Below are 14,568 nucleotides of genomic sequence, written 5' to 3'. Positions count from 1 at the left end.
TAAAATTATATCTTAATTGTTTAAAAATATTACTTGGAATTATTCTGATATATTAATTAAATGCATAAATAGAATAAATTCCTGCATAAAAATCCGTATTAATAATGATGTCGCCCGTTTTGACCAAAATGGACAAAAATACTATCAAAGGAGGCCCTCACTAAAATTTTTATTTTACTAAATATATATGAATAGATATTAACTATTTAGAGGATGTTAATTCATACATATAAATCTATCAGTTTTAAAACTTATAATATAAATTAAGTAATTCATAACTAATTCAATTCATCGTGACGATGTATTTTTATTTAGATTCCGTGTACTTATATAGTTTATGTAAAATATGAATGTTTATTATTTATCTATATTTTTTCAAAGTCGTAATTTGGACGTTTTACTTGAAGAAAATAGGCTAAAACGCTTATTTGGGGTAATATTTTTAACATTTGCGGGTTGCATTATAGGCGTTTTAGCTTGTGTTATTTGATTATCATAACGAATGTTCTTAATAATTTTAGAATCTTTTATTTCAATTTCGGTGTTCTCTTTAATTGCGAGATCTTGGATTTTGTCATTATTTGTGCTCGTCAATCTGAGTCTTTGAAAAGTATAATTAAAATTTTAGATCATAAAATTGAAACTAAAGGATAAAAAATATTTTAAAAAAATATAAAAGTGGTAGCCATCTAAATCAAAAAACCACTATACCGTTGCTATATTATTAATTACCCATTGTGCAAATTTAATGTTATTTACGTTTTATTAGCAGGCGGGAGTGGAGGGGGAATGGGGGGCATCGAAGGTATTTTATCGTTCATATGATCTTTCTTGAGTAAATTAAGTTTTTTTGAATTATCCATCATATGACCCATTTTCTTATATTTAGCTATATTTTTATGTAATTCAAAATTAAATTATTTATATAAAATTAACACATTCTTAGATTCTACCACTCACAATTATTGAATCACTGACAAAAATGTCCTGGACAAAAAGACTCGTAATAATACACCCCATGAATAGGAAGACATCGACAAAAATATTTTAATTTGATCAAATGCTTAAAAATGGCGTAATTTTAAAATGTTACCCTTTAAATCTTTTTGAAAATTGAAGTGCTTTTTTACACTTTTTTTGGTCCGAGATACTTTTATCCAGGACATTTCTATTCGTCCCCAAATATCTGTTCAATTTTGTCTAATTTAATTTAATATACGATTAAATATTTTTAAAAATTAGCCTTCAGAAATTTTATTGTAGATATGAAATGCTAGCATACATATATTATTACTTTTATCGTATATTGGCTCTGGGGTTTGAGCAATATCATCATTAATTATAACTTCTCTTTTCTTGAGTTTAAACTTCAATTCGCTAAACAAAGTTGCCCTCTTATCTAATTCTTGGTGAGCCATTTTACTGTTAGATAAATCATCATTTCCATCCACCTCGGCCATTTCCCTTGACTTATTGCTTTTACCATAAATTTGTTTCCCATTTATATTATTCTTTCCTTCTTCCATTGTCTCTTCACTACTTTTATTATCAAAAGAAGTCGCATTTTTATTGGTAGGGGACATTGCTAAGCTTGAGGCATTGTTAGCTACTAACAAAAGGTGTTGCTGTTTGTGGATATTTTCTAGACTTTTATTTTTAAAAGATGTGCGTGCGTCTATATTCAACTGACCATTACATCTAAGTATTTTTAATTCATGTCCAACAGGTGAAATATGATTTTTATCATTGACTATCATTTGTTTAATATGTTTATTATTGTAAGGAGTTTCATAAATTATATTAGGTAAAGTTGGTTGGGAGGTCTTTATAAAGTTTGTGGTCTCTATGGATATTTGAGGAGTAGATAGTTGTTTCTTTAGATTATTTTGCTATATATATATATTTCATGATAAAAAAGCTATTTTTGAATGATAACGATAAAAAATTATATTTTTAAAGAAATCTAATAAGTAAAAAAGGACGAGGGAAATATTTTTCACATATTTAAACTATAATAGTACTTATCAGATAAATTTTTATTTAATATAATTGGAAAGTTTCTTAATGAACATAGGAATTTTAAATCTTGTCACTTGAATCATCTTATGATTGATTTTATTATTCAATAAATCGTATTCAGATAAACTCAAAGTATGACCAGCCATGTTGTAGAGTCCTTCTCCCGTTTCCTTATAAAGCTCTGACGTTCTTAAATCTAATAAATATTTAGATATAAATAAAAAATCTACATTATACCCTATTTACCTCTAAAGTTATTTCTTAAGTGCATTTGATATGACATAGGTGCTAGATAATTACCGGAATTTTGAAATAGTTGAGGTGCCTGTAAAATGGATTGAATTAATTTAAATTTGAAGACAAAATTTTTCTAACTTATATTTGATTGGTTAATGATTGAAAATATGATATCATATATTTAAAATATTGTGAAGTGTGACAAGTTTTCCCATTTTTTATATTGTTTTTATTATAATAAAAAAGTAACACGATTTTAATTTAAAAAAAATATATTTTCCTCATAAATTTCAAATTAATAAAAAAAAATTAATTATCCAGATTTAAGCCTTATATTTTTATGACATGCTTGAATTTATATATAAAAAATGTTTTAAGGATATTTTTCGCATTAATTATAGATTATAATTGCTAACTAGTTTGTATTTGAAATGAAAAGAAACAACGTGATCCAGAATATTCAAAATAAGGTTATTTTCGATTTCACGGTTATAAATTTAATTTATATACCTTACATTAACTTTTTGAGAATGTCAGAATTAAATTTTTGCATTAATAAGTTTCAAATTTTTAATTTTATGGAATTTGAAGAACTTCTTAGCCTTAAATGATATTGATGATTTCAGGACAATTAATCTTTATAAGTTATTTTTGAGTTCACAGTTTCTTAAATTTAAGTAAATGACTTTTTGAAATCACTCCCAATTAATTTTTTTTATCAATTTATAAATTTTTAATTTTCCCTGGTTTATTTTATGGAATTAGAAGAGCTTCAAATCATAGCCTCGATAATTTTGATAATATATATTTTAATTCTAATAGTGTTATCACTATTTTAATTAATGATAGTATTCGTGTTAATAAGGATGATTTTTAAAAAAAATTCAGAAAAAAGGTAAATTCAATTACTAAATTACATTGAAAATATTTCTTCAAAATCTCGAAATTGGATTTCAAAAAACAAGAAGGTCGGAAGACTTGTTTCCATGAGAGCGAATACGTTATATGTAGAAAGCTCTAGAATTGAATTATTTTTTGATGTTCAAGATCTGATTTTTTATGGAGACTTAAAAAAAATTTAATATTGCATGATAGATTTCTTTTAAAATGAAGTTTCCGAAATCTTTATTTTACCTTTGTTTTTCGTTTTTTTATTTTATTTCCCTGTAAATTTTCCCTGAGTATAGTTTCCTGATAAATATAGAAAAAAAATCCCATTTTAAGATATTAAAAATAACAAAATTTATAAAATAGAAGAAGAAATTCCCTATAAATATATCCACGAAATAAAAATCCTCAAATAAAATGTTTAAAATTTTAAGAAAATCAATATCGGGGAATTATTTTCTAAGAATTATTAATGGGGATTTTTTTTCCAGAGAATTATTTTCCGCTTACCGTGTGATATGACTATATACATCTATTTTTTAATTTTTTTTTAATAACAATCACAAAGTCGTCACCTTTATAATGACTTCAAAATGCTCATTAAATCGGCTAGATGCCCAACTTTTCCAAGTCTCACCTTGTAAAGTAATATAAATTGCGTGAATCTTTAGCCTTCAATTAAAAATTGACCTATATTTAAGCTGTGAATATTGTAAGGAGATTAGTGCTAAACTATGACCGACTGGAATAGCCATACTGCATAAATAATTTTAATTTGGTTGAAATAAAAATTTGGGAATATATAAGCCTATTCTCCTAAAATATAGAGGTAGCCAATATATGATCTGATTGATTTTAACGAAGAGGAATTCTACGTTTAATTTTTCAATTTCAACGAAGAAATTTGATCCTAAAAATGGATATAGCTGGAATTGAACCACTATCTGATATATACCAGGCGGACGCTGATGACTATATAAAAATGGGTTTAGACTTGCACATATTAAATTTTTCAACCATTTATGGTTTAATGAAAATCAATATTTCGTTATGCACAATATTTTTATTTAGAGAACCATATTGTATTAACAAACTCTAGGATCAAAGACTTATTAATATTCAATAGGGTAGGGGAAACCGGGGTAAAACGATTGACGGACGGGGTAACAGTGTTAGCGAGAATGAATTTTTAACCCTTGAGCATAAAGACCTTCATTTTGATGTGAAGAGGTATTCTTATATCTATTATTACCTAAGTTCATCTTTTGAAAAAGTTGACATATTTTCCAAAAAACATTTTTACACAAAAAGTGATAAAAATTACCTTTTAGTTTAATTTGTTTTTAGCAAAATATATTAAGGCTCATAATTTAAAATTTTACATGCATGTTTAAAGTTTAGCCTATAAAATAAAATTTATCGGAGGTTTATAGTATAACTAGATCTGTACGCATGTCTCAATCGACGGTGGCGTTATTTTTTAATTTTTTCATCGGCGTTCGGCGGTGCGATATTTATTTAAAATATTTTAATTTATAAATCAAAGTATTACATTTTTTATAATTTATTTGGGCGCTCTTTTCTAACACATTGTTAACATCGTTTAATTGATTTCTTAAATTATTTCCTGTCTCACTCCAATTTAAATTTATGTATTTTCTCATTCTCAGAAATAGACTATGGAATTGCATTTTTACTCAGATCAGAGTCACATGAACAACACATATTATTAATATTCTATTGATTTTTATTATAACAAATTAAAATATAAATTTGGAGTGCAAGCAAAATATAAAGTATGAAATATAATAAATCAGAATTCTGATTCAGCAAAATTATAATTGTCATGAATAAATAGTAATTAAGATTCATGGGACATAAAGAAGTCCTTTTTACATTGAGTATTAAACCAGCAATGGAAAAAAATCTTTCGCTGGGTATACTGGTTACAGGTATACAAAGAACCTTTATAGCTAAATTAGCAAGACTAGAAAGTTCCCGTTGCTTTTTCTTCCAAAAGATTAATGTGTATCCTCTTCTGGGATATTATGTTGGCTGAACAAAATATGACGTAAGGGAATGTTTACGAGCTATTTTAGCTGTATAAGAACTGGATGCTTGCCCATTATCTTCAACTTGAATCTCATTCTGTGCATTTCTAACATGCTCTAAACGTTTTAACTGTATAATTAAAAATTGCAATGATGTCATAAAATTCGAATTTAAATATTCTGAAACAATTTTAAGATTTTGAAATCTGGGATCAAATAGAGTCGCTAATATCTAATATTTTAATTATAATTTTATTAATAAAAATATAAAATAATTTGAAGCTCAGTAATGAGAAACCTATGGTCAAGATTTTTTTTCATATTTTCTTTTAAGCAACTATTGCTTTGTAGAGTTTCTATTACACTGCTAAATAATAACCCTAAGTTTATTGTCTATCGCTTTTGGGAGGAAAGAAATTGCACCGACTCTCGAGAATTCAATACCACTTAAAGCTCGTCAATCATATCTCATTCATTATTAAAGAGTTTTAAAGATTGTTTCCCTATTTTATTTAGAACATTATAGAAATTTTGTTTACACTGTGTACACTTTCTAGCATAATTAATATGCTTGTCCAGCGGGTAGGGCAATTTAATTTTAAAGTTTTTTATTAATTAGATTAGTTGATGCCATTTCTATTATCTGATTCATGAGACATATCAAAATGGTCATCAAGGTATGCATCAGAATTATCTATATCCAAGATATTACCTGTCTCATAAATTGAATGCAGACATTTACGATGTTCAGCCTCAATTTCACATTCCAAATCTACTCGATATCTAAGGGCTGAAATAATTTCTCTAATTTTTTAATGAGAATATCGATAAAATAGATTATGTTTATCCGAATCTTCCTCATCTTTTTTACCCAATTTTAAGCAAGGTTCACAATAAATATAATCAGGCATTATTGTGCTTTTCTTATTTTCATTCTTCAAAATAAGATTTCCAAAGTACTTACAGGCATAAATTGATTTAAGATTAGTAGAGAGAGTTGTTATTTCTTTGTATATTGGGTGGTTTAAAACGTGCAAGTCCATAAAAATAATTAATATGTATTGTTTGTGTAAATGAATTATGATGTAGGAATGAATGTAAATGATATACATTATTCTATTATATATAGCAGAATATAATTCTTAATTTTATTAATGTTAATATTCAAATTTAAATAATAATTTAATATATAAATACAATTAAACAGCATTCTAAAAATTATACACGCCGCTGCCATAAAAAAAATTGGCGGCGAGCTGGCTAACGCTGATATCAATCTGCGGCTGTTTCGGCTTGAATAAAATTGCCGGCGGCGCACAGGTCTAAGTATAACTAAAAGTCACGCAATAACAATTTGTGTAATATATATATATCGTCTTAAGGAAGTTGTTATGGGTAAAACGTTTAACATGTTCCGGATTAAAGCTGTAAAATCATTTTAAATACGGCGTTAGCATTGAATTTAGTTTTAGTTTTATTTTTACTTTTTATTATTTTGGGATACACAATATAAAAGATATTTTTGGGAAAAAAGGAACATTTATAAATAGTAGTATTGTACAGTAACGTCATTACTTTTTTTGAGGAACGCTATTTGTAACCTCCTTCTAGAGGTAACGAGTAACGCATTTCTTTTTTTTGAGTAGGTAACGCAAAACGTTACTTCAAATTTTTCTTATATGGAAAAAACTTATTTTATCGTATTGTAAAATTACTTTTATTTATTTTTTAAAAACCGAGTTTTCAATTTACATCAACCACCAAATTCCTTCATTTTTTTTAAATTTTCAATCAGGATTGTTAATCTATTCAATATTGAATCAATGAATGTATATAAATTTATATTCTTATTAGTTATTTTATAACGAATAAATACTATGTCATTTGTATATTTTCTTCATATAAAGATGAGTAAAGCCTGCCTTGGCTTTAATATGAAACATTTTTTACACCATTGAAGAAAACTGAGAGTACAAAGTTTACACTTTATAAGTGTAAAATGTGTTCCATCTCGAATATTTTAACCTCAATTGAATAAACATGGGCATCCTCCAAACTGTGCAGCCATTTTTAAGGGAAAAGGGATATCTGATTAAACTGTTTTTGGCAAGATGGAACTTTTTCTATAACTCCGTGAAATTAATATAGTCTTATTAAAAAGAATGACCACAATTTGAAGAATCTTATGATAAATCCAAATTACATAGATTTTTAGATAATGACAAATCGTTCATAAATAAATATTGTATGACTATATATATTATTTTATAGGATTTTAGAGAGAGAAGAAAAATATGCATTTGGAAAATCTCACTCCCACGATAACTTTATATTATTTAAAAAATGGCTTTAAATAATTTCATTTTGTAAGCCACTTATTAATGCAACTCTGCAAGACAAAGATAAAAGGTATACAGTTGAAGTGTTGTTCACAATTCATATTTTGATAGGATTTAATTTCAATTGAATATATATTATCAGCAATAATTCACCCGCTATTATCAGATTGGTCCTTGTAAAACTAGATGTCTGGGAAGAAGGAAGCTTGAACTTATTTCCTATTTGAGAAAGGTTCTTGATAAAAAAAAGGTAGACTTGTTTCCTTTAAAAAACAACACTTACAGATTATTTTCTAATAAAGATAATTAAAATAAATTGAATGAGGATCTAAATGAAGATTCTTTTGATGATGAACTAAGCATTTTTCAAAATAAAAATTAATCTTTAATTTTTAATAAATTTCCCCAATTAAAATTTTTATTAATCCAATATAATACAACCCTCACATCCTCTGAACCAGTTGAGCGTATGTTTACCACAGTGAATGTTGTGTTGTGCGCCAAGCACTCTTGTTTATCTGATCAAAATTTTAAAAATCAATTGTTAAAATAAATAAAAAATTAATACAAAAATATTTTATAATAGCACTATTAAAAGGGATGAATATCAAAATAATAAAACAGAAAAGTTAAGTTCAATTTTATTTTAAGCACTTTGCACGATGCTTAGCTATTTTACGTATTGGGTGAAAGGGCAAAAATGGCACACTTCACATAATTATTCATAGCTCCGAAATTATTACAGGTAAAGAGCTATAGTATTTATTTATTTTGTAGATGAGAGATTTCGCTACATATAAATTTATAATTTGTTCTGTTTTGTTTCAATATTTTATGCTAAGAATACAAAATACCAATCGTTTATCCCGTCCTCTCCTATTTATGTTTTTTTAAATTGTCATTAGCACCAATCAATTACCATAGAATATATTATTTCATTAATTTGCTTTGTCATTTAAAAGCGTATTAGAAAAATATTTAAAATATTAAACTTGATATATTAAAGGTCTTAGTGGTGCTATATTTTTGGGAAGTTCTATCGTAACCGTAAAACTTATAGGAAACCATCCAGTGCTAAAATTTTATTTTAATAAAATAAATGAACTTGTTAGGCATTGATAAAAATAGGTTGATGTTATAAAATAATAAATCATTAACTCGGTGTAATTATAAACTAATAAAATCTAATTTATAACTAATTTTTAATTATAAAAAATATGCAGACTATTATAACTTAATGCATTAACTCACCTTATTATATACCTCTGAGTTAAGATATCACTATGATTAATTCATTCCCCCAATGATAAATAGTGTTAAAGAAGGAGTTGATTAATACCAATATTTTAATTATAATATTAATTGATAGGGAGAGTTAAATCATGCAGTTTTTTATGTAATTCTTGTAAATGTAATATTAAATTTAAATTGAAATTAAATTTTAAATCGTATTTTAATTTTATTAATCTAGTTTTTAGAAGGTTGGTGCATTAGAGATCTGCAAAGTTAGGCCCGGCCGGTACCCGGCCCGATGGGGCTTCGGGCCGGGCTTAATTCTATTTAAAATAATCGGGTTCGGGCCAAGCCTAATATTTTTTAAAAAATTCGGGTCGGACCTTGGAATTTTTTTTAAATATATCTAATTTCTCAATTTTATATTGAATTTTTATGTAAAATCAAAAATTTATTGAAACTAAACGACATATAACATATGTCTTTTATTTTGAGTAATTATAAAAATTAATTTCTATATTTAAATAAATTCGTGCCGGGTCGGCAAAACTTTTTTTAAAAAAAATCGGGTCGGGCCGGGCCGGGCTTGAAAAATTAGGCCCGATGCAGATCACTAATCTGCATTTTAAAATTTCCAAAGTAAATTACTTATGAATATAATATAAATGTTATAAAATAGTACATTTGATACATATAATTGATTAAAAAAAACTTAATTTTTCACAAAATTTTTTTATTGTTCAATTTTAACCAGATGTATATGTGTCAACCTGTTTATACAATTATGTTATAAATAGGTTATACTATTTTAAAATTGTTCAGGTGTTTGAAAAATGGCCCAAAAAGCTAGCATTATTTCTCAAAAAGAATTGATGACTTTAAAAACATATACATCAGACAGTACCAATAAACTCAACTCTTTCAACTAATAGAATTTTTTATTTCGAACAAATTAGTTTTAACCTGCTTAAAACTTAAAAAAACACATTTCAATTATATATACGTTAGTATATATAATGATTTATCATTTAGATATTGGCAGCAAGGAATGCATGTTACTTATGTCAACGATCTAATTCTCGATTTGACAAAACAAGTTTGGAAATGCAGTCTATTCCTTCTAGGATATTGACACAAACAGGGGTAGATCTGTGTTCTTTTCCATAGTTCTATGATTGATTTAAATATATTGCAGTTGCTGTTCATTATTTTTCAAAATATATTAAAGCGCAATTTTTAAAGGATAAAACTGCCCATTCAGTGACCCTCCTTTTTATTCATTGTTATGCAGACATGGCAGAGCCAGTGTTGACGAAATTTTTATAATAACATAATGATATTTATAGATCTAAATTAATGATCAGGGATGCAAATTGTTAGCAAAGAATATCACAGGCTATTGGGAATTCAGCAGGGATTGGCAATTGCCTACCATCTCAGGCTAATGACATTGTAAAGAGAGCCAACCAAACTCTTCAAAATTCACATTTGAAATGTACAAAAGGCAATCAGAAAAATTTACCTGGAACATTACCTGGTATTGTATTTGTCTACAGTATATCAAGGCATGATTCTTCAAAATTCAGGTCATATGAGATGATGTATGGTAGGAAAGCTTTACTGCCCTGTGAAGTATGATAAATATCACTATTTGTAAAGAATTAATATTCATTTTTATTATTTAAGACTTGATGATCTATCAGACACAGAGTTTGAAAGTGATTACCAAATAATGGCTAACAATATGAAAGACATAAACAAGGTTGCAACAAAAAATATAGTAAAGGCTCAGCTTAAACAGCAACAAGATTATAAGACTCGTAATGCTGATAAGAATGCACTTTATCACATAAATATTAAAGTGCTTGTATGGAATAATTGTTGAGCTGACAGGAAAGGAGGGAAAATGTTGCAGCCTTGGGTAGCCCAATATACAATGGTTAATAGAAAATTATAATTCTTAACAAAATATTTATACATATTTAGGCAATGTAGAATTATCTTCCTCAGCAGGAAAATTTTTACATATCAATCTAATCGAAGTAATTTAAAACATTGTATAGAGGGGAGTGTTGTTAAACAACTGAGTTGAGTCGACTTAGTCGAAAACTGAGTCTAAGTTTTGGGTCGAAAAATCGACCCAAACTGACTTGAGTTATGAACGAGTCGTGAACTCAAGTCTTGAACTCAAATCGACTCAAGTCGTGATTTCAAATTAGTTTTTATTATTAATTAACAATACAATTATTTTTTTTAATTTAGACTTCCAACTTAAGTAAGTCGTGAATAGAAATTACAACGTGTAGATTTACAAATCAATCTCCTTACTTTCAAATTTAAATGGTTATATAATTAAAAAGTGTGCTCTCCTCCTCGCCTAATAAGATAAACGGGCGTAGGCTAAAAGTCACCTCGTTTTAACAAAAAAGTTCAAAAATAACGATTATGACAATTGTCACTTTTCTGTGGTATCTTCACTAAAATTTTAATTTAACATGTTTACAATATATATAGTTCAAAAATAACGATTATGACAATTCTCACTTTTCTATGGTACATCTTTGCTTAAATTTTAACTTAACATGTTTGCAATAAATATTTTTCCAATTTTCTTTGAAAAAATTCAAAAAAGTTCACAAATAACGATTATGACAATTGTCACTTTTCTATGGTACATCTTCACTGAAATTTTATTTTAACATCTCTACAATATATATTTTCACCTATTTGTTTTAAAAAAATTCAAAAAGTTTAAAAGATAACAATTATGACAATTGTCACTTTTCTATGGTACATCTTCACTGAAATTTTAATCTAACATGTTTACAATATATATTTTTACCCATTTGCTTCAAAAATAACTATTATGACAATTGTCACTTTCTATGGTACATCTTCGCTGAAATTTTAATTTAACATATTTACAATATATATTTTTACCTATTTACTTTAAAAAGTTCAAAAATAACGATTATGACAATTGTCACTTTCTATGGTACATCTTCACTGAAATTTTAATTTAACATATTTACAATATATATTTTTACCTACTTACTTTAAAAAAGTTCAAAAATAACAATTATGACAATTGTCACTTTTCTATGGTCTATCTTCACTGAAATTTTAATTTAACATTTTTACAATATATATTTTTACCGATTTACTTTAAAAAAATTCAAAAAAGTTCAATAATAACGATTGTGACAATTGTCACTTTCTATGGTACATCTTCACTGAAATTTTAATTTAACATATTTACAATATATATTTTTACCTATTTACTTTAAAAAAAATCAAAATAGTTCAAAAATAACGATTATGACAATTGTCACTTTCTATGGTACATCTTCACTGAAATTTTAATTTAACATGTTTACAATATATATTTTTACCCATTTGCTTAAAAAAATTCAAAAAACTTTAAAAATAACGATTATGACAATTGTCACAATGGTGCATCTTCACTGAATTTTTAATTAAACGTATTTACAGCCTATATTTTACTTATTTGCGTCAAAAAATTTCAAAAAACTTTAGAAATAACGATTATGACAATTGTCACTTATATAGGGGAAATCTTCACTGAAATTTTAATTTAACATATTTACAATCAATATTTTTACCCATTAGCATCAAAAATAAACTAATATGTTTTAAAATACAGATTATGATATTTGTCATTTTTACAAAGGAACATCATCATTGAATTTATAATTTAACATATTTATAATATAAATTATATTTTTACCCTTTTGTACCAAAAATTTCAAAAACTTTAAAATAATAACATGACAATTGTCACAAATATTATAAGACGATCATGTAAAATAACATAAAAATTTAATATAAATATTTATAAATTATTTAAACTAGTTCTTTTAATATACTAAAAAAAATAGATAATTTTACAAAAATGATAAAAATAAACCTATAAAAGATTTCAACTAAAAGATTAATATCACAAAAAAATTAATTAAAAAAGAAGATTTTAAATTCTTATCAATTCAAATTTTGCTTAAAATTTTTGCATGAAAACCAAAAATGAATTGTAACAAAAATAATATTATACAATACCTATTCGAAATATTCGTCCTCTAGTCGACTTAAGTTCACGACTCAAGTTAAAAACTCAAAGTTGACTTGAGTTCATGACTCGAGTTGTGGAGTTCACGATTCGAGTCAACTTGAGTTCATGACTCGAGTTGACTGGAGTACACGATTCGAGTCGACTTAAGTTCACAACTTGAGTTCACGACTTGAGTCGACTTGACTTCACGACTTAAGTCGACTTGAGTTCACGACTTCAGTGAGTCGACTAATTCGACTAACGACTCAGACTCTGAGTCAGAGGCGGGTGAACTCGACTTTTTAACAACACTAGGGGAACAAGGTATTATTTTTTAAATATACAAATGTAAATTTTTTAATGGTAAAGATATAGTTAAAACAAAAAAAAATGTACTTTGTGAAACTATAGAGGTTGTTTCAGATCATGGTAATATATACAGTTAATTTATATAATATTAAACAAATAATTAAGTTTGTAGGCTTCTTAAAACTATAGCTGAAGAAGGAGAAGGTAATCAAATGTGCATTTAGGAAAAAGGAAAATATATTTTTAATTATTATATTTCCATTAGAAGAAGCACTATTTGAAGAAATTACCTGTGGAATAAAAGTTGGTGGAGGAGAAAGTTTAATTTTTTTAAAATTGAAAAAAAATATTTTTGATAAAGTTGAAATCCTAGAGTTTTAGAGAGGAGGACACTAAAATAAACAGTGTCAAGAGAAAGGGCACAATATATAAAATTGTTTGATATATATTTTTTTGTATTTAGATGTATTTTGTGAAGATCCAACAAAAGCTATTAAATGTATAGTGAGAGAGGAAGGATATGTAGGCATACCAATTAGGGTAAAAATAATATTTTTTAAAGAATATAATATTATTTAATTTAAATGACGAAATTTTTATGGATGCAATAATACCAAAGAAAATTTGTGAACTTTTCCTTATCACAAGTAGGAACTGGAAGGTTTTTCATTCTTAATTATCTCACTCTTAATGGTTCGATTTCAAACCAAGTGGCCATTATCCCAAGATAAAAAGTGGTGTATTAAAGAGATCTTCACAATCGATCACATTGTGGGTGATGGAAACTGTTTTTTAGGTGTATCTTTATATAATATTTATTTTGTTTAACATGTTTATAGGTGTAAGTAAGGAGATATCAAATAGCCAGGATAATTATCTGAGGGAAAAGTGCGTTAGCGAATATTTCAAATTGGATATGGGAAAATTTATAGGATTCCCTGTAGAGGAATACCTAGTTAATAAAAATGTTATGGGAAACAGCGGTGGAAATATTATATATAACCACATTTGTTGCAGACAAATATATTAATTTATACTCAATATAAGTGGGTTTATTATTTAACCATGAAATTTTTTACTAATATTAAAATTTTAAAGGAAATATATATTTATGTAATCAAAATAACAATCATTTTGTTAAAATTATATCAATATGATTAATATTTATTTTTTTTATTCCATTATATTTATTGCAATTTATTTGAAGGTATAATCGGTAAGCATCTTTTTGTTATATTTATTGCATTTTATATTTTTTAGATTTTTTATTAATAGTTATTTTTATTGTCTATTACTAATAGAAACCTTTAATATTAACTGTCACTCATAAGTGTCAATATTACTAAATATATAAACTTTTAACATTATACGTCAGTCATAAATGTCAGTATTAAAGAGAGTTATTTTAAGTTAAAATCTATTCTAT

The 14,568-nt window shown here is 26.3% G+C and overlaps 1 protein-coding gene and 1 long non-coding RNA gene across 2 annotated transcripts in view; one reads left to right on the top strand and one right to left on the bottom strand.

Annotated features, from left to right (window-relative positions):
- Window positions 1-375: 375 nt before the first annotated feature.
- Window positions 376-14,568, bottom strand: part of LOC135926907 (uncharacterized) — a 64,271-nt gene continuing 50,078 nt past the window's right edge. Inside the window, exons 16-21 of the mRNA XM_065462841.1 lie at window positions 8,527-8,608; window positions 2,266-2,344; window positions 2,094-2,215; window positions 1,295-1,889; window positions 760-889; window positions 376-601 (exon numbers count right to left, since the gene is read on the bottom strand). Coding sequence (XP_065318913.1) covers window positions 376-601; window positions 760-889; window positions 1,295-1,889; window positions 2,094-2,215; window positions 2,266-2,344; window positions 8,527-8,608 — 1,234 coding nt within the window. The remainder of the gene's footprint in view (window positions 602-759; window positions 890-1,294; window positions 1,890-2,093; window positions 2,216-2,265; window positions 2,345-8,526; window positions 8,609-14,568) is intronic.
- LOC135925720 (uncharacterized) lies at window positions 10,772-14,180 on the top strand. The gene is made up of 3 exons (XR_010571717.1): window positions 10,772-10,809; window positions 13,606-13,940; window positions 13,982-14,180. It is a non-coding gene; the product is annotated as an uncharacterized LOC135925720 (long non-coding RNA).

Source organism: Gordionus sp. m RMFG-2023, chromosome 3 (genome assembly GCF_954871325.1).
Source record: "Gordionus sp. m RMFG-2023 chromosome 3, tfGorSpeb1-WG-v2, whole genome shotgun sequence".
Lineage (NCBI taxonomy): Eukaryota > Metazoa > Nematomorpha > Gordioida > Chordodea > Parachordodidae > Gordionus > Gordionus sp. m RMFG-2023.
Note: the sequence above shows the minus strand (reverse complement) of the source record. Positions and strands in the feature narration are given on the sequence as shown.